General features: G+C 38.3%; 3 protein-coding genes across 4 annotated transcripts; 1 reads left to right on the top strand and 2 right to left on the bottom strand.

Moving 5' to 3' along the window:
• Positions 1 to 2,049: 2,049 nt before the first annotated feature.
• LOC116252123 (uncharacterized) lies at positions 2,050 to 10,274 on the bottom strand. Its single transcript, XM_031626200.2, has 5 exons — positions 9,717 to 10,274; positions 8,489 to 8,639; positions 3,298 to 3,503; positions 2,418 to 2,591; positions 2,050 to 2,320 (listed from the first exon to the last, which is right to left on the bottom strand). The coding sequence occupies exons 1-5, from the start codon at positions 9,903 to 9,905 to the stop codon at positions 2,234 to 2,236; spliced, it is 807 nt and encodes a 268-aa protein (XP_031482060.1). The 5' UTR covers positions 9,906 to 10,274; the 3' UTR covers positions 2,050 to 2,233.
• A 3,133-nt stretch (positions 10,275 to 13,407) lies between these two features.
• LOC116253702 (uncharacterized) lies at positions 13,408 to 18,791 on the bottom strand. 2 transcript variants are annotated; one of them, XM_031628659.2, is made up of 2 exons: positions 18,423 to 18,791; positions 13,408 to 16,187 (listed from the first exon to the last, which is right to left on the bottom strand). In XM_031628659.2, exons 1-2 carry the CDS (start codon positions 18,489 to 18,491, stop codon positions 13,929 to 13,931), a joined length of 2,328 nt encoding a protein of 775 aa, XP_031484519.1. In that variant the 5' UTR covers positions 18,492 to 18,791; the 3' UTR covers positions 13,408 to 13,928. The 2 variants fall into 2 exon arrangements, with proteins under 2 accessions (XP_031484519.1, XP_031484520.1); XM_031628660.2 differs by having other exon boundaries at positions 13,409 to 17,066.
• Positions 18,792 to 20,720: 1,929 nt separating this feature from the next.
• On the top strand, positions 20,721 to 22,830 carry LOC116253519 (uncharacterized). The gene is made up of 4 exons (XM_031628356.1): positions 20,721 to 20,869; positions 20,951 to 21,048; positions 21,720 to 22,376; positions 22,707 to 22,830. The coding sequence occupies exons 1-4, from the start codon at positions 20,763 to 20,765 to the stop codon at positions 22,742 to 22,744; spliced, it is 900 nt and encodes a 299-aa protein (XP_031484216.1). The 5' UTR covers positions 20,721 to 20,762; the 3' UTR covers positions 22,745 to 22,830.
• The last annotated feature ends 1,112 nt before the right edge of the window (positions 22,831 to 23,942 follow it).

Consider the following 23,942-nt stretch of genomic DNA (forward strand, 5'->3'; position numbering starts at 1 on the left):
AATTCTATGACGTCTCCAAATTGTTTTTTCATGTCCAACTGATTTAAGAATGGATTGGTGACTTCAGTCATATTCAACCCGAATCCGACATCCCCATTTCCCACCTTCTGATAAACGAATGGAGACAGCGACGGTGAGTAGCAGCCGTCTGCAAATCTGGCTCCCACTAACGGCGGCATTGCAGGCGCGATCCAAAGGGCAGTACTTGTATTTCTAGGTTCGGGGTCTTAGGGTTCTTGGTCTTTTTCTTTATGGTTTGGGGTTTAGGGTTAAGGGATTTCTGGTTTCTGTTCTTCTGAATTTCCTTTTTACTGGGGCAGCTGGTGAGAAGAAACACACTTAATGGCTATTCTTCATTTTGCTCCCTTGTTGTATCATTGGCTTCCTTCATTTGCAAGGTCGCATCTCAGAACAAGGTTTGGTGTCTTTTTAAGTGGTTGTTTTCATAATATGCATTCTTGAATGGTCATTTGCACCGCCAATAGTGTATACTGTGTATTCCATACAGATTTGAAGTTTCAACAGTCTATTTTTTAACTCCTATAAGTTGAAATTGTATAAAGCATCCAACTGAACTGATCCAAGAACGCATTTCTAGGTTATAGATATGAACATGTTGATCACAAACTTGTTGTATTTGAGGTCTGAAAAACATAAAATTAATTAAACTTTTTCAAATATATAATTAGCATTGCATCTAACCATGAGTGAGATTAAATGTGAAGTCTCTCCCTCTCGCTTGGAAGGGCATAGCGTAGCTGATCGAACTGGTGGGCAAGTAGAAGTCTGGTCATCGGTTTCATTTTTGTGGGCAGTACTCATCTAAACTGTAAGTGGTGGATATGCAACAATATGGTTGATTGGTGCCCCTTTCCCTACTTAGATCCCGAAGTAGCCAAGGTTAAGGTTAGAGGAAGAGGCTTTGGTTTCTTTGGGGCCATGTGTGCATATGCATTACACCTGCTTAGACTAATTATTCATAAAAAAAAAGAACAAAATAGATGAAAAAAAAGGATAAAAGATAAGATGGAATGTTTTCCTTGTCTAATATTTTACATTTCATTTAACTGAAGCATCAGGTCTTGCCAATTAATGGCTTCCACTAGACCGTTTGTGGTCTACGATAGTGAAAGCGAGCCCACTACATGAAAGAGTCGAAGTTGATCCAAGTTGCGACGTGGCAATGTTGATCCGCAACTCATTGCCTTGCAATGTGGCTCACTGGCTTACAATGAGAACGCAGCTGTTCAATTTGCTATCACCTTACCCTGTGCAACCACACGTATTCACTACTAAATGCATCAGCTGCCGTTGTTTTTCTAGGTGCAAGGAAGCATGCATGGAATGTATTTAAGAAGTCCAGCATTTGGATGGAGATATTATGCTTTTTTCAGAGGTTCTGAATGTGATTTTCTTGAAACAGTAAACCATGACTTTGTAAGTTGTCCAATTTCCAACAAATTGTCCAAAGAACATCTTTTGTTAAAGTGAAGTTTAGTAGAGAAAGGAATTGATGGTGTTTTCAAAACATGCGTGACATTTAAATCACATTAAAAGCATGAGAATCAAACGACTACTAAAAAGAAATGCTGCTGGTTTATGGCATCGAGGATGGACTTATGTTAACTCCACCTGCAGTTCAGCAAATTGCTGGCACCAAAATTTCCGAACCATGGTGAGAACCATAGTGCATCTGTCCTTGCATAGCCTGCACTCAACCAGTGCCTAAATGGAAAGAAATAAGATAATATCACCAATGCACTGTTGAAGATCATAAGTGGGACAGAAGAAAGGCACCATCAATCATGAGACTCTTACCTATGATATTTGATGTCAGAAACAAGACTCTTGCTAGCTAGCTGCCAGATTTCCCCGTATGTGTGTGCACGCGAGAGAGAGAGAGAGAGAGAAGGGAAAGACGATGAATGAATGCTTTATAGCTTCATAATCATCGTCCGAGGTATTACAACAGAGCCCTTAATAGCTATATGCTTTTGTATGGCAAAACTGGCTGCTTTTTCTTTGTATGTGTATGTGCACGAGACGGGGAGAGAGAGAAAGAGAGTGAAAGATGATGAATGAATGCTTTATAGCTTCATAATCATCATCCAAGACGTTACAACTGGGCCCTCAATAGCTATATATTTTTGTATGGCAATAGCATAGGGACAAATGCAATCAAATTGAAAACACACCCACTTCTGTTCCATACGACTTCACACCATCTGGCAAACTAGAACACATCTGGGTGAAAATGCCCAGGAATAGAGCTACTCTGCTGTGCCTGTTGCAGATGCATTGTCAAGGCATAATTATTTACCTGGAAAACACAATCAAGGGTTGGTGAGGAAAAAATGGTTCAGAAGCAAAGCCCGGAAGCATAAGAGAACAGGTGTCTTGTTTCAAGGAAGACGAACCTCAAGTGTCCGCACTTGCTCTTGATATTGTGAGACGAGTTGTTTTAGATGCTGCAGCTCCTGACCCCTCTCATCATATTCTTTTTGCCGCTCATGCTGGATTGTCACAGCTCGTTTGAGGATTTGATTGTCACGAAGAAGAGCCTCAAAGTGTTCCTTGAGTAGCATGTTCTCCTGAACCCCAACAAAGGGCAAAAAAATGAAGGCCAGGTTCGTCAAATTTTAACTCAAACCATCAAACCTGATCCCAGGTGGGATCGGTATTAGCAAAAATGCAATTCAACGATTGAGCAGCCTGCACATGGAGCATGCTATACAGAGCAAACAACAATTATTGAGTATGTTTTATCAGGCTTTGGGATAATAGTGGATAGGAAGAAAAAGGAGCTGAACCTCTGAGGAGAAAGAGGAAAAATAATGCTCCAGACTCTCAAAAGGTACACCTATATGCCATTTTGTAATCCTTGAAGGAAAAAGAACAAAAGCAGGCAGCTTTATGCATTTTTCATATAAATCGACATAGATTGACTTGGTAAAAGCTGTAAATTCTCAGCAATTCCCAGTTCATAATCTCGTGTTTCAGAAAAGCAGCTGACACCATTTTAGTAGTTAGAGGTGCATATCTAACAAGCTGAATATTTTTCCAAGGGAGGAAGGCAGTCTTAGGCATAGGAAACAACGGAACTTAAGATGGCTTTAGACCAAAGGAGAACAGGTGGGAGAAAGAAAAAGAGGGCAAACTAAAACCGAGAAATGATGGTCGTCTGTAATAGCAGGTAGAAGAAATTTCAACAAAATATCCGCTACTTAATGGTTTGCCAATAATAAGGTCCTTAGAAGGAGAAAATAAATTTATAAATGAACAGAAAAGGATATACACCTTCCGAAGATTTTCAGCCACAACTTCCCCAGCTCGAGACATAATTGATTTCTCAAGCACCTCAAGGATCCTTGATGCACGCAGCCTAGCATCATTCATATCACACGCATTCATCATTTCTCTCACAAGCAACTCCACCCACTCCAAACCATCAGCTGGAAGATCAGTAGGAGATGGACCATGTGCAGTCGCATCATCATTGGCAACTACCAACATGAAAACATAGAAGGAGAATTAAGCTTCTAGCATATAAATAACAGCAAATAGTTGCTAAGAAACCTCAGCAAAAGAAGATAACAAGGTACATTAACCGGACAATTATCCAAACAAGAACCAATATTATAGAAATGACAAGTGCTTCAGTTGGGATTGTCCAATTACTTTAGACCCGACCTAAAAAGTATAGCAAGTGGAAAACTGGAAATGGGCTACTTTATGGATGCTAATCCTAACCTCAAGCAAAATCTAGTGCCATAGCATAGGTTTACATATCACGTTGTGACACCCCTGAAATTAGAATGCCACTGTCATGTATTAAGTGTAACATACAAAACATCCTCATTTTATTAAGTGCAACCTGCAAAACAACTTTTTACTTTACATTACTTTAAAAAAAACATGGAAAATAACCAAAAATTCTTTTTCATTTGGCATCTCACATTAATCCCTTAGAACTGACTGCTAACTATGCTATGGCAGTTATTTACAAATTTGCGGGCAAAGAGTAAATTCTAGTTTGATTTTCAAGAACGAAACAGAAGCTGTTATGGTTTCTTGTAGAGGAAATCTGAAACTCTAAAGTTCTTTAAGACTATTATGTTCTTTGAGGAGCATAAAGCTTTTGTATTTTTGGATTAGTTCAGGTCTTTAAGCTTTAAATTTTAAAATGCATGCTATTCACACTTTTTGTTATTGTGCATCAATGTCTTGTGCAATTTATGGTCATTTTCATATGAACTTGTAGTTTTGTTTTGTAGTGGATATAATTCTGAAGCAATATGTCTTTCCTCTGAATTTTTTAGATATTTAAAAATTTTAACAGCTTACAATCTTCACATCGTGTTACATACATTGTATGTGGTATTTTAGACTTGACCAGCATAGGTTATAATACATATTCTAATACATTGCCCACACTCATGCCAATGAAACACAACCCACTTAAGACACATTTCCATTTCATTTTAATTAGATTTTGAAAGGATCTTCTAAACGAAAAAAGAATATGATTTTCATGAACATTAGTTTGGACCCAATCAATACAATATGAAGTTACAGCTGTAAATCAGTCCCAATCTTGAGGATGCAAACGCTTCAAGAGATACACTCTTGAAGATTCCAACACCTTCAATAGGTAATGCACAACCAATCCTCAAACTTGAGGAGAATATAAATATATTAATCTCAAGAGAAGAGAACACAAGAGAGGCCTAAAAGCCTTAACAAAACAAGGGACAACAGTCCCTTATTTATAGTACAATGTAAGGGAGAGAAGAAGGAGGAGTTGGCTGTTGGGCCAGCTCCAACGGCTAGAAATCTAGCCGTTGGAAGCTGGCCCAACAGCTAGTTCCCCTTTACAAAAAAAGAAAAAGTAAAAATAGAAAAAGAAAAGAAATAAAAAAGGTACATAAAAAAGAAAAAGAAACAAATAAAATAAAATACATAAACACCTATGCATACATAGATATTCATATATACAAATCATACATGAAACTAGATGTATGACAGTATATATGAAATATACATATGTGTACTTACATAATGTCTAATCTTTAAATTCTAACAACAGCACCATTTTACAACAAGGACTACACCTCACCCACACCAAAATCATCATCATCATCTCTCTCTCCCTCTCCCTCTCTCTCTCTCACACACACACACGCACAACCAACTAAGTCACATGGACGCTTCAATTTTGTTAACGCACCAGCGTCAACGCAACTGCGCGGCCTGGATTCGCACCCAGCCGCAGTCAAGAAAAGTTGGGTGCGGTCAAACCGCATCACGGACTTTTGTGTCCATTTTTTTATTTTTTATTTTGTTAAAACAGATTTAGGGCATGATCGTGCCCCTTCCCCCTCCTCTTTGTCTTCCTCAGTCTTCTCCCTCTTGCATTGAAGCACCGGTGACCAACGCTTCACAACCCTCCGATGCAGCGGCGCCTGTGTTTTCGACGGCCGGCGGCAGAGCTTGTTCCTCCGCCAGCAGAGCTTGTTCCTCCAGCGTCGACTACAACCAGACGGGGGGCAAGTGTGTTGTTCTTTCGGCAGTAGAGCTTGTAGGATTTTTTCTGGCAGCTGCTCTTTCTCTGATTCTTCAAATTCCATTTTACAATCACTTTCTTTGTTTTATTAAACTATTGAACGTTGTATTGATTTCATTTTTACGTTTGTTCATTTTCCCATTAGATGTTAGTTTAAAATTTTAACAATGCATCTTAGTTTGGCTTCTGCCGTCTAAATGAGTGAATGTTTTATTGCAATGTCACAGTGGTACGTGTCGGCACTTCCTCCTTCTTTCTCATACATAATACCTATGTCACTTTAAATGAACTTATTTTTGCCTGATGCCTCTTCCTTTTTCTTCCTTACTTTCATACAACATATCTACGGCAAAAATGGCATGAGTTTTTTATATTTACGTTACTTTTTTTTGCTGATTTCATGTATATAGTTAATTAAAAATACATAACTATCACCATACCACCATACCAAGATTGGCAAAAATACCGTACCCAAACCCACTGTCCCGTACCCGTACCTATGTAACATAGTTTTATTGATGGTTTTTATTTGTTTCCTATTTCTATTTTTTGGTTTTTGCCGTCAAGATTCAGCCACTCAAGACTTATGAGTGCTGCTAAGCCTGCTATAATGCTAGTTTTCTGTTCTAACTTCTAACTGTTCTGTTTTAATTTTTTAACATTAAAATGATTAAATCAGTTTTTTTTTCCTGCAGCGTGCACCGACTTTTAGTGTTTTACAGTTTTTACTTGTTTAGCATGTTCTTTTTGCCTGTTTAGCATTTCCTCTTTAACCAGCGCGTCACTATGTGTAATGGGGAATGGGTGGGCAGTGAGTAGAAGGGCTGAAGGGCCGGGGAGGAAGAAGGTTCGTGCTCACGGCATCCATTGTCGCTCAGCCTCACAAGTATTATAGTATTACTTGATTAGTATTTTGATGATAATGTATCTTCATTCCTGTGGACAATATGAGAGATTTTATGATTTTTAACCATTTCTTTTTGTTTCATTTTATTTTCTTCATAATAGTCTTTATGGAACTTAGATTCAGCACGATTATTTTGTTTTGTACATCAGATTTTGTAGTTGTTATTACATTTTAAGATGATGGATGAAGTATGAATTGGGAACTCAAAACTAGAGTATATTTCTTATTGACATGATTTGCAATTTTGAATTTGTTATTTGATAATTTTGTGGTTTATAGACAATTTTTGTCATGTTTTATATATATATACTATAATAATAAATTAATAATAATCATAATAATAAATAGCCTCGCCGCATTGCTGCACCTAAATTTTTTGAGGTGTGCCGCTCCGGCACCCGCACCTATGTGACATAGACAACCAAATAATGAGTAGCACAACTGGTCGAGTTGGGTGGCTTGTAGTAACCACGTCCTTAGTTCGAGCCTTAGAGGGTGCAACCTGATCGTATTGAGGAGTGTTGATCTTGGGATTAAGGGTGTCGTTGTAGAGACCAAGTAGACCGGTTCTTATCCTCCCTCTTCCTCCTTTGTCTCTCTCTCTCTCTCTCTCTCTCTCTCTCTCTCTCTCTCTCTCTCTCTCTCTCTCTGTCTAGCTGCATATTATGTAGGGCTTTTTCTAAAGTAGCTGCAGCTATTGAAAAATCATCCTTGCACCTTATGGTTTGCCAATTAGCTTGTCTTTCACACAACTACTCTCAATGTTAAGCCTTTAGCTAGAAAGAAAGATGTCAAGTTTGTCAACAAATCAAAAGCAACGTTTAATCATGAGCAAATAATTATGGAAAAACTATTATACAGTTACAAAATAAAGCCACATTTGACTAAAATCCTTCATCTTGTCTAAGCCAAAGGGTCAAGTCTTCACTAAGCATCAATTTTAGGTTCTTTCAATTTCCCATCTCCATTACCAACGGGAAAAACAGTTATCCTTATGCAAATATAGGTACTTTTCAACTTTTCAAAAGGATTATCTGTATAGATGTGTTTTAGTGAAGGGAAAAAAAAAATCATACATACAAGTACCCTTCTAGGTTGTTTTTGAGGATAACTTATCTTCTCAATCAAAAGTAGGTTAAAATTTCACCCAAAAATATGCTTCTTTATTCCAAATCCCATTTCACTTGCCCAATCCAAAGGAAAAGTCTCTTCTAAACTTCTAATCAACAACATACTTGCTTGAAAAAACTGTGATTCTTATGCAAATATAGGTTCTTTTGTTCACCTTTTCAAAAAGACTCTGTAAGGGTGTGCCTTAGTGAAGGACAAGGAAATGCCCATATGTAGCTCTAGGTTATTTTGAGAACTTATCTCTTCAGCCAAAAATAGGTGAAAATTTCACTCTAAAAATATGACATTCTTCCAAATTCAGTCTCACTTTGGAAGGATGGAGAGAATTGTCCTTTCAAAAATGAGAGGACCATTTTCACGTACAAAATAGAGACAACTACTGGTGAAGCTTATAGCCTTATACAAAAACAGTCCCACCTGAAATGGGTCTTGGGGGAGAATTTGCATTTTGTGTTTGCTCCCTTACAGGGTAAGCTGACAGCTGTTAATAGCAAGGGGTTATCAAAAAGGAAAGGTCCACTTTTAGCTGGTGTAACTAAGTTGGGTCTGACTGAGCCAAATTGGTCACTAGATCACCCAAAATCCATGTACAACGTACAAGTAGGCATTTGACTGAATTCAAGATTAATAGCTCATAATTTTGCCATTTTCACATGCCTTAAAAAAATAAAAAATCCTCAAAAATATGGTTTTATTTAAAACGATGATCCAAGAGTTTATTCCTGACAAAAATTAAAACCGAGTAGATCTACAGGATCTGACGGGCAATCTGCAATCAAATATTAAAGAATCACAACTATCCATATGGTACTGCAGAAAGAGGTTGGTAGGCACTGTAATTTTAACCACTTTCACAACCCCAAGAGTCAACAATCAAAGTAGCATACCTTCTACAGATTCCTGAGGAAATACTCCTGCCTTCACATCAGGCTTCATCCCAGCAGAAGCTGCATTGCACTCTCGTAAACAGAGTTCATTCAAGCTCTTGATTGTTGAATCCAAATCATTGCCGCATGCTTCAAGTGTTCTCTCAAGAAGCTGAAAGATAGCATGCAGAGGATTGTTATTGACCTCTTTGGAATAATAAATAGTAATTTAACTGCAAAATTTTAGTGCACATGTATGAGCTCTAATCCATGTAAAAAAAAATTAACAACTAGAAATAGCAATAAGCTGCTAGATGAATCCACATGTTGTTGTAGTTTGAAATGAGTGAGGGATTCAACTTTCTTGTACGTAAGTAAATGGAGGAAACAAATCCATTGACCAAGCCAATGCTATGAAGCTTGAAAACAAGAAATGCAGGAAAGATGACCATACCTCTCGAAATGGATATTCACCAATAAACATACCAACTGCCAAGACTCCATAAATTTTTTTTTATCATCCCAAACAAAGGACAAGCCATTTTCTTCCTCGTTGAAGTAGAGGTAACTATACAAACCATAAATCAGACACCAACTTTACTTTAAGCTTTTTATCGGAGTACTGAACTTGCATCTCAGGCATCACAAAAGCACGCGAAGCAGTAAAAGACATACAAAAAGTTTCTAGTTAAACATCAGAAAAACCATATTCAAAACCAGTAAAGTCAAAGCATTGCTCTTAAACATATTTTTATTTGAGAAGTTTGTCAAGGCAGGCGTAGCCCTTGTTCCAAAAACAACATAACAGTTGCCCGTATGCAAGTTCTAAACCAGTGCCAGCCCCGTATAACAAAATTATCATAAGTGGGTGGCAGATCTGAACTTGATGGTTGCAAAAAAAATTGTTATACGACTTATAGAAACCAAAAGATCACCCAATTTCGGGAACAAACATCCAACTCCAGTGAAAGAAAATAGACAATTTGATACAGAAAATTATCCAAAATCAGAATCTTGAAATTTTCAGAAACTTGAAGAAAAGTTTCATGTGGTAAACCAATTAAAACTCAGAAAATCACAGAATGAGCAAGAAATGGAGCACTAAACCCAATTTTCGATCTCCTCCAGCCAGCAAAACTTATGGAGAAACTAGAACCAATGCCGATTCGTTCAGATACAAAGAACCACATATTAAGAACCTCCTCGAACGTAAGAAACAATCTGCAATGAAATACAGGCAGAAAATGACCTGCGCGTCCATGTCTGGGAAGAGCTCCCGGAGCTGCAAGAGCGGCGAGTCGACGGCGGTACAGACCACCCGAGACGGCGACGGCCTGATCGGCGAGCTGCCGCCGGCGCAGCGAAGTCGCTTCGAGACGGGAGGAGGCGAATGGAGCTCTTCGAAAAGGGACCTCTTTCCACAGACTATCGCAGACATGGTTTCAGGCACGGATCGACGTTACTCTCGACGCCGCCGGCTCGGACTACACTCCCATGCAAGTCCCCAACCACCAAAAACCCGACCGGCGACGGAATCCCGGTTCCCAGAGGAGAACACGGAAACCCTCACTCCTTCCCTTCAAATTGAAGTATCAGACAGCACCCAACACAGAAGAAACCCCAAGATTCCGACACATAGATGAGTCGGGAAAGCGGATTCCCCGGCGAAACCTCAGGTGGGTGGTAGCTCAACTGATTTGTCCATCCAACAGGCTTTCGAATGATTCACAAAGGAAATGAGGGATTTCACAGCAAAGGAAAGGGGAAGGGAAAGAAGAAGGAGAGTGTGGGAGGGGTTTTCTGCTTTTCTTCATTCTGTAAAATATTCTTTTAGTTTTTTTGTTAGTATTATTTTTTCTGAGTGAGCTACTTTTACGGCCGTCCATCATGCTTGATGAAGGACAAAAGATGCACAAAGTAAGGACCGATTATCTTTTTTTTCTTTTTTCACTCTTTCCTTCCTCTCCTCCTTTTCACCCCCCTTTTAGCTTTTTCTCAACTAAGACTTTGTCTGTTATTTATTTTGGGTAAAATTTTATCATAAATGCCATAAAAGAAAAAAATTGCTGAAAAAAGTCATTTTCTTTCTTATAAGTGGAAGAAAAAATAAAAGTCAAATTTTTCTGTTTTTCATTTTTATCAAAAATACGCGTGGGAATTAACTTGGTTTTTTAGTCTTTCTCTAGTAAATGAGGAAGTACAATAATGCTCTGTTTGACTTCAAGATTTGTTCATGTGCATATATAATATATTTGACAAACAAAGCAAATGATACAGTGCCAACAAAGGAGAAAGCAAATGCGCAACTACTAAGATGAATGTACCTATGCTTACCAACATTTACTTGGGTATATATATATATATATCTTTTAGAGAGATAAGGGGGGACCAAATTCAACTTGGTAAATTTTCTTTATTTTATTTAAAACACTAACTACGCTTTAATTTTAAATGAGATCCTAGCTTGTATTGACTATAACATGTTTTTTACTTTTCAATGAAGACCTAAAATACACAAAAGTTTATATATAATAGCTAAAGATAGTATAATGTATACATGTCAGATGAATTCACATTTATGATTAATTCATGTTATCATTGTTAATAAGCACTTATGTAATTTCATTAAAACACAAAAGTTCGTTTGGAGCACAGTGAGCTGATAACAAAGAAACTACTTGTATAAAAGGATTGCTATCTTCTAATCTTCCAACACTTACAATCATCTTACCAACATGACATTGATCGTGTCATAGTAAAATATAAAGGTGATTTTATTCAAATATATTTTTTTTCAAGTCACAAAAAATGTTATTGATATTTTAATTTGTATATTAAGCTTGAATTTTCAATTTAAATCTTATGGGACCTAGTACGTGCCTACTGCCTAACTCCCGTAATAAGATGAAAAACAACAGAGGGTAGGGGAAAATTGAAAAAAAATAAAATGCTAATCATCAACTGTCCAGCAAGAAAGCATATTTCTGCCTGACTAGTAAAAAAATGTTCAAAACTAAAATCCCAATTACAATAATGAATTTGAAGATTTCATTTCTATAAATGAATTAAACATTAAATTTCAAAACACTTTTAGAAAAAAGGATTGGTGACTTAAGATGTTGGTAAAAATCATGCATGATCAGTTCAATTCTCGTGAACATAACTCTTTTATGCTGCAATGATTAGATGTATAATACTTTAGTTGACGGGTTTTCTGCTCTCCACCTAAGTCTCAAAATAACTCCATATCTTAAAAGCAAAAGAGAAGGAAAAAAAACCCTTTGTTCTCTTTGGATATCTCGTTGGCAAAAGGGGTTTGGTGCAATAGTAGAGTGAGACCTCTCATTAACTAACTCTAAATTTTTGCACTAATACCTCATATCTTTTTACTTATTTACGTACTAACGGCAAACTTAAAAGTTGCAACTTAAGTGTCTAGTGCACCTCGTTTAAATAGACAAAAAAAATGTGCCCGATGTTTAAAAAATAACAAAGTACCACTCAACTTTTGAAATCTAACAAAAAAACTAACAATGAGGTGCTAAATTTTTGAAAAATTTATGTCAAAAGCACCCAACTTGGAAACTAAAATATCTCATTTCAACGAGGGAATAATGGTTCGTAAGTGGCATCTAAAATAAGTTTGTGTCAAAAATTAGTATTCTGTTCAAGAAGGCAGTTTTTTGATAATTTCTTTAAAAAATTAGTGCATGTTTATTTAGTTTAGAAACCTGAACGTTATTTGCCCAAGAGTTAGGCGCTTTTTTACAATGTTTTAAAAAAAATGAAAATCCAAGTTAACCAATATAGATACAAATGAGGTCTTAATATTACACAAATAACTTTTTTCTAGTAGCACATCTAAAACATACCTAAGGATTTGACAATAATCTAACACACTTAAGCTTTTCAATTTCATTGTAAACAACATAAGTTTTTTCATGGTTAATTAAAAAGATCTACAAAAATTTACTGTCAAATTAACTGTTAATTAAGCAATAGTGCTAATAAATAAAAACTATAAAAAAGTAACAAATTTGGATATGGTCAATTATCAAGTAAACTGGAAAAGGTAATGCAAATTAATGAACTTGCGATTTGTGTTTTGTTGATAATATTTTAGTTAGGTCCAACTTGATTTAGCAACCACTGACTGATTATTGGCAAAAAAGTTCTTTTATTATCAACAATGCAGAAAGCAGGCGTGTTTTTATCAATATCAAAAATTGTCTGTTTATTCCATTACTCCCAGATATTTCATATATGCACCTAAATTTCTCTTGTATTTTCAAAGACGGCAGAATCAATCTGCTCCAAATGAACAGCTTACAATGAAGAATGAAACCAAACTTGAGGCTGGGACAGTCGGTTGCCGGGTGCCGACCCACCAAAAAGGAAAAAAAGAGAGATGCAGCAGCCAATCTGACCATAAGCAATGACAGAGAGAGGACACAGAGTACCCTTTGTTGCGCTTACTTTCTTCTCCAATATTTGATTCGTCCGTTTTCAAATACTTTTTCCCTAAACTTCAATCCAGCACGCACTGGTGGTTGTGGCTGCTGTGCAGGAGGTGGATGGAAGGGATGGGAGAGGTTGACAAGCTTGATGCTCACAGCAGAGAGAGAGAGAGGGAGAGATACAATAATGCATCTTCAAGTGATCACTGGTATTAAAGACTTGTAAGAGTTTACAGGTTGACAAAATATCATTTCTAATCTCACAAGGAGTATACCTTTCCATAAGCACGTATTTTCTTGAAGTAGTGGAGAAGCCTGAAAGAAATTGAAGTGAGGGAGGAAGGATGCACACAAACTGCCACTACAGCTGAAGGAAAGAAAGCTTGAAACATTTTACAAACAAGGGGTTTGTTGAAACGTGGTTGGCCCCCTTGCCGACTCAAGGATTTCCAAGCCCCATTGATGCTGATGCGCATAGCCTCAATTAAATTGTCGACTGGCTATTTGGCATCCCAACATATCAATTGCCAGTAAGCATTGTTTTACAGAAATATTTTACAGTGCTAAAAAATGAACCGAAAAATTCGACTGATGGTGAAATATGAACTGACAATTCAGTGGCAAACACACTTTCCAGCCCACAAAGACTGCATATACATTTGATACAACTGTCACCAAAAGGAAAAAATCCTCCTCCGCTTAACAATTGCTGCATTTAAACAACTTCTAGTGTACATGGAAAAATCTTCAAGAAACACAGGAAAAAGAAAAAATATTAAACTATACAACTAGAAGCATTCTCAAACTGCAATATTCCAGGTCTCTGTTACCCGAAGCAATCATCTAACATGATAATGGATTTTAGATGAATGCATGAGCTTTACACGTTTGCGCAGCTCATACTGTTATGTCTGAAAAGAAGAGTACAAGCAGTGATTTTTATCAGCCAGCGAAAGCAGCAATGAATGTGTTAGATATTTACATTGGTGCAGACAAGTAGCTTTTCATTTCTGAATTCCTGCCTCTTCCAGAAGCTGCTCAGTCAAAGAGAAAAGCCTGACGATGGCACTCTTAGTTTCGTTAAAAGGCTCCCCCTTCTTTGCTTTTAATGTCTCACTCTTTTGGTCTAAGGAAGCCCCCATCTCAAAGCTCAAACAAGTATCGCTTGCTTTCAGTAGCTCCTGACTAAGATTGGCAAGTTTCTGAAGGGCACTGACTGCTGCTTGAACTTCTAACTGAGCAACCTCAACTTGAAGCCTTTCAATTGTAAATTCGTCGACACTCTTGTCCCCAGTTCTCTTCTGTGCAAGAATGTGTACTCTTCTAATATTCTCGGCTTCCTCGTTGATTTCCTCTTCCATTTTTTGAAGTTCCCTTTCCTTCAAGGTCCATTTCTCAAGTACTGCTTTGATCTCTGCATCTTTTATTGCGAGAGTTCTCTGTACAGTTAATAACTCTATTTCTTTCAGCCTAAGAGATTCTTTAGTTATTTCTAGTTCTGTTTCCAACTGCTTTTGCCTATTGAGAGCCTCCATTGGTTGTTCCACTACTGGTGATACAATCATCTCCTTCTCCGTCAACAGCTTTTCCTGAATTTCTGCACTGAAGGAAACATCTCTTTCTTTCTTTGCAGAAGCAACCAGCACATTTGTGAGATTTGCAATTCGTTGTATAATAGATGCAGCTTCGGAGTAGTTTAGTTTGGTGTCATCTAGTACAAGTTGCATTGCATGTATGTATTGGTCTTTATCCTGAAGCATAGTGGTAGCCTGAAGAAGTGTATCTTCTTTTCCTTTCAACAGATCCTTTAACTCATGCAGCTCTTCTTTCACATCAGACAATTTCCTCTCTGTAGCTTGGATAATGGCATCCTTTGCTTGCAAGAGAAGCTGAATAGACTTCTTATCTGATCTCAGTCGCTCGATTTCAAGTTTAGCTTTCACCAACTCAGATTCTTTAACCTGAAGAAGGCCTTGAGAAATAGTGAACTCTGACATTTTCTTCTCCAGCTCCTTCTTGAGTGACAGGACTTCAATTGATGCACACTCCAGAGCAGATTTCCTAGCATCCAAATCCTGCTGAAGCTCTGCTACTAACACCTTCTTGGCATCAAGCTGTTTCTCAAGTTCAGCATTACGGGCACGAGCTGCTTCTAGTTTATTCTTTTCATTTTCAATTTCTAGCTGAGCATTTTTCAGGCTTGCTTTGTGTGACATCAAGACAATCTTTTGCTCCTCCATATCAGCTAATTGCTTCTCAAGCTGGTGCTCTTGATTGTTCAGCGTTTTTCGTGACAAAGCTAAAGACTTTTGAGAATCGATTAGCTCAGATCTTATAGTAGCAAGAACTGTTCTCATTTGTTCTAGCTCTGCTTCTGTTCCCTTAATTTTATACTTCTGGTTGGCCACTTCCTCTGTAAGTTTTTTGAGTTCCTCTTGTCTACATAACCATTCAAGAGTTCGTGCTTCTAGTTTGGCCTCTGCAACCCTTAGCATCTCTTCTTGATTCCTCTTTTGCTGTAAGGAGTGAAGTAACTTGAGCTCTTTCTCCCCAATGACACTATGGAGTTCCTGAATGTCAACCTTCTGTTTCTTTATAACTTCATTGGCTTCGCCCAGAATCTGATCTCTAGACTGCAGTTCCAAACTAATCTTTTCAGCTTCTATGTTTTTCAGGTACAAGTCCTCTCTCATTTTATGTAGTTCTTCCTCCTTCCGTGAAAGAGAATATTTGGTGCTGACCATCTCCTTGTCACGCTCTCGCAACAAAAGCTTCAATTTTTCAATCTGGCTTCCTTGAGAGGCTAAATCATTATGGGCCTTCTTAAGTTCTTCCTCCAGCTCTAATTGTCTAGTTTGTACAGCAACCATTGCTTCCTCTCGTCGTTCTAGTTCATGCTGGGCATGATCTAATTCAGCACGGTCCAATAACACCATTCTCTCTGCATTTTGGAGGTCCTCTTCTTTCTTCATCAAAGCAACTAATGCTGCTTGGAGATCAGCTTCAAGAATTTGAAGACTAATATCCATATTATCATCCATTTGGAAGACATTACTCATTTGTTTGTCAAGCTTCAGTGATTGTGAAAACAATTTCTCCAAAAGAACTCTTGCAGGTTCTGTGGATCCATTCTCATTGCTATTAATACTACACTTGGGCTTATCTAGGACTGATCTCACCAGAGTTATCAGAGGTCTACGCCCGTTCCAGGATATTGGAAGAGTAAAGATTTTCTGTTTCCAGTTAAGCTGCATGGGCTCTTGCTGCATTAAGTTTGTGGTAACTGTTAGGACATAGTTGCATCTAAAATCATATCCAAAAGCCTAGCCTATCTAGTTCAAGGCAATTTCAGAGAATGCTATATAGGCTAAATATATTGGAAATAAGATTAACATATTTATGCAGAAGGTTATTCTTGAATACTTGGTCCTTCCAACTGATATCCACTACAGTACTGACCTACCTTTGCCTGCATGGAGGAGGATCTGAACCAACATTACGAAGATTACTGTGATATGTGAACTATGGGGTGGACACATCAAATACATCCAGTCAACAATCTGAAAGTGATACCAAGTTTCAAATGAATGCCAGACAGGGAGGATACAATAGTGAACAGGTAACTGTTGTCCATTTCCCAGTCTTCTTGTGGTTGGAGGAGGGAAGGTAGCTTAATCCAACAGAAGGAAAAGTTCTGGAAGTTTGAAACTTAAATGTTAACCTTTTGGGAGGCCTACGCCCCATAGAAACTGTAATCAATAAATCATAAGGGTCCTTGCTCTTACTAATATCTGCTGGCATACAAATCCATTGGCTCATTTTCACATGAAATGAAACACTTCACTGTGTGGGAGAAAAGAAAAACCTTCCCTGCAGGTAGCAGGAGCGCGCAGATGCTTTTATCTAAACGTCTTTTTCATGAATCCACTAGGAGAGTACCTTCACAAATGCACCACCCAGGCTAATTTTTTATAGTCCCTTTCATGTGACACATTTTCTTTCATGCTTGAAACAGGTCCTTTGGGCAAACTATAACAGCTCAGATGAAGCACGAAGCACTTTATTGATGAAAAGAATGATGCATGGAACTTAGAAGAGGTTGAAGCGGCACAGGTCCATAGAACTTGCCAACTACAGAAGGCCTATTATGGTCACAAATAAAGAAATTCAAGGCATTATATATATTTCAGTTCAATAGAGGTTCCACTCAAGCGTATTTGTGTGTGCCAATTATGAATTTATAGTTTACAAGCATAATCAATCTTCTGGTATGAGGCAAATAAACAAAGTTATCTCATGAAGATTATATGTCCATATCCAAGAACAGCAGTTTGCAGGTTCGCCAAGGCCCATGCTCATGCACAATTAGTTTCAACTCACGTGAGAAAATTCACCAAGGCAGATCTTTGAGATTCAGGAACAGTCCATCAGACCTTTTAGCATCACCTGTCATATACACTATTTTGTTCTTACCGATGACAAACTTGTACTAGGAGGAGCAGTACTACTGGATCTTCAAATCCTAGTCGTATAAGGTTAACCACTCACTCCTAATCAGGGAAGGTGGATTTGGGGATGAGGGAATTCAAGGATGGTCTTTGAAGCAATACAGAATGATTTTTATGTAATCTAGGCTGTAGCACTCCATGCAAGTTGCAGAAGCGCCTTTCATACCTCAGTCTAACATATATCATTGTCATGCCACGCTAATTTTCATTAATTACTGCAGAAAAAAGGACAATTGGTCAGCTGCCCACCTCTACAATTGTGTGTACAACTTACCCAGATCAAGTCAGCTATCAGCAATGATCCATTACTACAGCACCATAACAGATTAACGCAATTTCAGAAGGTGAGTTATTTCTATCTCCATGAAAAATATATATTGCTTAAGAACGGCTAAATTTCACCAAATAAGATGAACGGTAGGATATGGCAAGGTAAATATATCATCTGGGTATTCCAGAAAAGGCCTGCCATTAATGGAAACGGACTCATTTCGACAACTTTAATATTAGAAGCGCCGTAACAGAGGGCCCTTCTTCCGTTTAATTAGATTCTATTTGTCGGATGTTTGAATATCAGTTGAAGCCATAGAACTAGAGTATGGCGGAACTACCAGCAGCCCACATTAAAGGAGAAGTTGCTTTCCTACATAAGCAAGTAAATATGGGAAACAGCAAGAGAAAAGAAAGGAAACCTGCCAAAATATGAAAAAAGGAAAATAAAGTTCCACAATCTCAAGTTGGGTGCTTGTCCAGACAGAGTCTAGCGGTTCTATAGCATCATTATGAAGTCCAAACACAGAAAGTGACAAAGAAATGTACTTCATAGCACCAAATAAGTCTCCAAATTAAAAACTCAACAAAAGGGTACCATCCCCACCAAACCAGAACATTGAAACCAATAAAAAAATAAAGTGCAGAATATCCCAAGAAAACAAAATAAATCAAGCAAAGTGAAAGAACAAGAACAAGAAGAAAAAAAGAAAGGCATACCTCTGGATTATGAATTCTCTGGATGAGCAAACCCGTGACAATCTTCCTATAAAGAACGGACGACGTCATCTCCCCACCGCTCAGTTCTCTGCTTGCTTGGGAGACGAAAAAACCCACTAAAGGCAGACAAGTTCGCGCATTGCCCGGTAGCAGGCGGCAACAGAATCCGACAAGTTAGAGAGCAAGGGAGCTCCCCATCATCAACCGGAAAGGAACCAACCTCTCAGAACGATCTCCAATCTTGCTGCACCACTCACAGACAATCAAAACATCGCCATCCCCACGATGGATGGACGCCATGGAACAATAGGCGGATCACTTTACATCACAACCGTCTGATTTTCAAAGAGAGAGGAGATCATAAGGGCGTTGCTACTTGCTAGCTCCATCCATGTGACAGAGAAAGACGAATGGGAGGGAAAAGAACGGCCTAATTTACAAAAGGCGGATAAATTACCAGATAATTCCATGAAACGTACAATATATATGAAACGTACAAACAAATCAAAGCCATGTTTTGTAAAACAAGCCAATTTCCATGTCAATGGGTGGCACTAGAACCTGTGTTCCACTATTTCACTAGAAGGGTATTTTCGTCTTTTTATAAGAAACTATGTTCAAAGTCCATTTTACCCTTTTACGAAGAGGTCTTCTATTTTACTATCAAGGGTATTTTTGTCATTTTGAATCCTTAAAACACAAAAATATACAACCTGTTATTGCCTCTTTCAAATATTTATTATTGTTAATGTCTTTTGTCAAATGTATCTTACTTTCATTTGACGAAGAATTCTTATGCTTTTGAAAAAACGTGATCAACATTTGACATTTTTTTTTCAACTTTTTATAAAAACAATCCTATGAAGTAAACTCTCACTAACATGAAAATTGCAAACAGTTAGCTGAATTCATATGAATGTTATCTATTGATAGACATAAACTTTTGAAAAAGAAATACTGCCAAAAACTTGTTTTGGTTTATCATGTTGACGGAATTTTTATATTAAGGCCTCATTTAATAGTTTTTTCATAAAAAAAATATGAAGGCATGATTTTTTTTTTTAAACGTAACTTTTTTTTACCATCCGTCCTTGTAAAAATGTTTCCTCTTCCTCACAATCACTAGTCTCAGTCATCTCAGCTTCTAAATACATGCAGTCTGGGGCTAAAAAAAGTATACCCTTGTTAAAAAACATTATAAAAGATGGTGTTTTCTTTGAAATTATAAGCAAAAAATAAGGATAAAAAGATGGTTTTCATTTTTTAATCACTTCAAATTATTCTCATTTTAACTTAACGAGTAATAGATTCCAGCTAACCTTTAAATAATAAAAATTATTTTGCTGACAATTTAACAATTTAAATAATAGATTCCAGCTAACCTTTGAAGGGTGTGATCTTATTCGCTTGTGAAATAATATTTTGAGGTGAGTTCTAATAAGCTTCATTTGAGTATCTTCTAAGCATTACTTAATTTATCTCCATAGGTCAAATTTCTTTATTCTATAGTTGCAAGTGAGTGAGAGAATTACATCCCAACTTATATTATAGACGACTTAAGTGAAAAGCACAGAGATGTTCGGGGATGGACTTTGGCAATTGTCTATAAGTCAAAGGTGGATTTGAAAAAATCTATCTTTCTTTATGTCTTTGCATCCCAACCATACTTTGGCAAGAGAGATGCATTGGAGTAGTTGTATTTATGACCCCACATGAAAAGCAAGGTAAGGGTATTATCGTCCGCCAGTGAGATAATATTTTATTCAAAGAACATTTTAAAAATAACCCAAATATTTAGTAATAAAGCTAAACATTTTTTTCCAAATTAAAAGGCTTTATAAGTTTGTTTTGATCAAGCAAACTATGAATTAGTAGTGATATACCATTTTGCCCTTTAGAAGAAGGCAGTGAAAAATATACATAACTCTGCAAATGCACCTATGTTTAACCTAATTTCTTAATAGTACAAAAACCAATTCACTTGGATTGAAAAAATCAGACATTCATTAAAAGAAAGTTAGAAACATTCAATTTTTATTTTTTCAAACATAAAATTGGAGTTTTGGAGATTATTAGTAAAATCAAAATCCGGACAAATGATAACATGAAAGTGTTTTTTAAATCGAACTCGCTGACTGGAGATGCATTATTAATTTATTCTTTCGAGTGAAGCAGCAGATGGGCATGATTTTGTCAAATTACTGTAAATTGGGGACTTATTTGACAAAAATTAACGGCTTCCTCCTCAATAAATAGGGAACGCGCGTAAGGCTTCCTCCTCCTCCTTCCCTCCTCTTCTCCCTTTTCTTTTTGCTTTGAGACAAACTGCAGGGATCAATAATGGAGAGAAGGCGATCATCGTCGTCGTCCTTTTCGTCACCGCTGTTATCAAAAAGAGAATTACCGAGGCAGACGACGTGGGAGCTCCTCAGACTCTGCCCACCAACGTCCGCTGCATCTCTCTCACTCTCCTCATTTGATAAGTCCTGAAATGCTTTAGTCCTAAGTTCTTCCTTGTTTTGGTGCAGAGGCAAGACTCGCAGCGAGGCCACCGAGCAAGAGGACGAGCAGCATCAGCACGGCGGCACTCTCAAATGTGCGTGGATCCTCGATTGGAAGAGACGCGGTGCGTTCTGCTTCTTCCTTTTCTTTCTTGTTGGCCACAGTCTTGTTCTCAGCAAGATCATTTTTCACCAGTGGACCGGAAAAATCTTGTCTATAATCGGAAATTACGTCTTCTTATGTTTTTCTGCATCCCTTTCTTCTTATCTCCGACCAAGATTGCTGTAATTTATTCGGTGATCCATCACCGGGGGGAGAACCATTTTCCATGTCCCCATCAAGAAATCTTGTAGCCATTTGCCCAGAAACCAGGACGACCCAACGTCGCCATCAAGAGAAACTCGTTCTTTCCGTTGCTTGCGAAGGGTGCTACGCCGTTCAGGTTATTCGAAGGCCAAAAACTAGAAGGATCAAGCAGAATCATGACCAAACTGGCAACTCGCTATTCGAAGACCTCAGGATGTGTTTCTTGATACTTTCTGGTAACAAAGAAGAAATCAAGGATGAAAATCAATAGTTTGTTGTTCAGATTTAAAAGCAAAAGAGATCAATGATGAAAACCAACATTTTATTGCTAAAATTTCTCCTTCGTATTAATTTCTTATGCTTTCTGTAAAGAAACCAAAACTAAGAGCACCATTGGCATTTAAAGAGACGATTGAATCGTGCATATTTGGTTCCATCAAAGCTTAAATCCTTATCTTTACCTTCTTCTCGGTGCAATTATCCGAACAGGACAGAAATCGTTGAAAAAAGGGCTCCACGACCGAATGAAGAGAGCGGCTACACTGGAAAGATTTCTCAAAGCGAAGTACCTCCTGGACCGCTTTATTGACAAGCAACTCAGCCGATACGAGCCGCGCTCCCACAGGTCATCGGCTCCAATCCGTCCTGGCAAGGTTGCGGGCGAGCTCATGCCGTCGTCGAGATGCCGACTGGAGAACTCCCTGTATTGGCTCGGCGATTGGCGTCCCTCGGCCATCTTCACACTCCTTTTCCTCTTCATCCGTGCGTCCCGGTTCAATCTAAGGACCTGGCAGATCAAGGTCTTGAATCGTTGTCGCCAAGACGCCCGCATCGAGGAAGCCATCCTGGAAGAAGAGCTCGGCGAGTATCAGGCCACATGCATACTCAGGCTGCCGTTCGCCGGAGCGGGAGCCGACTTTGACGAGGACAGCACATGCAGGACCGAGACGGCCGTCCACTCCTTACAGTTGGGTTTGAAGAAGATAGTCCGAATCGTCGCTCGAGCTCAGCAGCTCAGGTACAGGGTGCTCGAGCTCATCGTCAAGAGGGTGCTTGACCGTACAGACGCTGCAGAATTCTTGGTGGCCTTCGCCGGAATTCAGGATATGGTCCACCATTTTGCCTCATGCCACAAGCGCATAAATGGTATATGAATCTTCTTCTTACCTCAGGGTTCAGGTTCTTCTGAACTACTAAAACCGGTTCGATTATGAAGAGAGTATTCGTACAGTGGAATTTAAGCATGCATGGTCTAGAAGTCCAATACCCACAAATCAGTTGCTAAGTATCATCAGAGCCATCATCATCATAATCTACGGAACATGTAGGTTTATGTCAAAATGTGCATCATCATCATGATGGTACTCATCTTTACTTCTTAATGTCAGATCAGTGCATCAACATTAATCTCAGATACACCATTAATTTGGGAAGAAAAACTCTTGTTAATGCTGTCATTTTTATGTGAATGTGCAGGTCCAGTATGCATTTCCATGGAGACCTTCGCGTCATAATGTGGAAACTGGCAGAAAGGATCAATTTGGTTCTTCATTATCATGAAAAGTTGAAAACCTCTCTCTCTCTCTCTCTCTCTCTCTCTGCGTTCTGCTTGTGGAGTTTTTATCTATGTTTACTCTGTAACATAAATCCTCCTGTTTTGTACATATAATGAGAATATGAAGTCTTTTTTCATCAATATGCAAGAACGATACTTTTCAGCTGAGGGCTCCGTAACTTCTGTTTTGGAGTTGTCTTGATGAAAGTGGCCTACATGCAAATTTGGTAGTTCGAGTCCTTGTGGTGGCGATGGTCCTCAAATCATCATGAACCGCCCGGAGCACACTAATTTCCGGCAATCAAAGAGCATCAGTTACCAAATGGCTTAGTTATGGCCGGGGTTCAGCGTCATTTTCCCTGTTTTTTAAGCAGATCTGGGACTCCCAAACTCTGTCCAGAAGCTCGCGTCGGCATTAAATCACATGGAAACAAACTGAAAGTATGTTGCAGCAAATTGGACTGTGTTAATTGTCAGCAGAAATCAGCCTGTTCTGGAGCAACTGAAGGCAGAGACCTCAGTATCTAGCAACAGGGAGCGTATATAAAAGGAACCAGATTGCACCAAGTTTAGCTCATGTTTTTTCTTTTGCCTTGTGTTCAATAACTAGATTTTATTCAAGCATCATGAACAAATCCACCATTCATAAAGAAATTCCTTACTGAATTTGGAACACGACCAGATGATGTCCTGCATTAAGACCTTGGACGTGGAAGTAATATGCCAGCCCATATTAACGAATGTCGTAACTATAACCAATTAGTGCACAATTGCAGTTATTGCCTTGCAAAATTTAGCAGTCTGCAAGAGCAGATGATCAAGGGGCCAAGCGCCCACAAGGTTAAACATCTAATACCGGCAAAGATTGCCAGAGTCCGCATTCCACCAAGATGAGCCATATGCATTAATCACATTTGGGGTAAACTCCTGCAGCACCCTCAACATTTTTTACAGAAAAGATGTTAATAGCCGCTCTAAAATCTGGCACTAAGGGGCATAACATAGCTGATTATAGCTGATTGGGCAAGTGGACTGGTGAAAACACAGTCGTCAGCTTGATTCTCATGCGAGATATTCTTCTATACTGCAAATGATAGCATATTATTCTCCAGTTGAAAAGAGTAATTGTAAGTTCACTCGGGTTTCGAATCAGTCCT

Source organism: Nymphaea colorata, chromosome 4 (assembly GCF_008831285.2).
Source record: "Nymphaea colorata isolate Beijing-Zhang1983 chromosome 4, ASM883128v2, whole genome shotgun sequence".
Taxonomy (NCBI): domain Eukaryota; kingdom Viridiplantae; phylum Streptophyta; class Magnoliopsida; order Nymphaeales; family Nymphaeaceae; genus Nymphaea; species Nymphaea colorata.

Bases quoted from the DNA above. Each gene is read 5' to 3' on its own strand.
- LOC116252123 (XM_031626200.2), bottom strand. From the start codon at position 9,905: ATGTCTGCGATAGTCTGTGGAAAGAGGTCCCTTTTCGAAGAGCTCCAT. The intron at 8,640-9,716 runs GTCATTTTCTGC...GCTATCTTTCAG, and splicing joins TCCCAGACATGGACGCGCAG to CTTCTTGAGAGAACACTTGA. The intron at 3,504-8,488 runs GTATGCTACTTT...TCATGTTGGTAG, and splicing joins TCCTCAGGAATCTGTAGAAG to TTGCCAATGATGATGCGACT.
- LOC116253519 (XM_031628356.1), top strand. From the start codon at position 20,763: ATGGAGAGAAGGCGATCATCGTCGTCGTCCTTTTCGTCACCGCTGTTA. The intron at 21,049-21,719 runs GTGCGTTCTGCT...TTATCCGAACAG, and splicing joins CCTCGATTGGAAGAGACGCG to GACAGAAATCGTTGAAAAAA. The intron at 22,377-22,706 runs GTATATGAATCT...GTGAATGTGCAG, and splicing joins ATGCCACAAGCGCATAAATG to GTCCAGTATGCATTTCCATG.
- LOC116253702 (XM_031628659.2), bottom strand. From the start codon at position 18,491: ATGACGTCGTCCGTTCTTTATAGGAAGATTGTCACGGGTTTGCTCATC. The intron at 16,188-18,422 runs GTATGCCTTTCT...AACTTAATGCAG, and splicing joins AGAGAATTCATAATCCAGAG to CAAGAGCCCATGCAGCTTAA.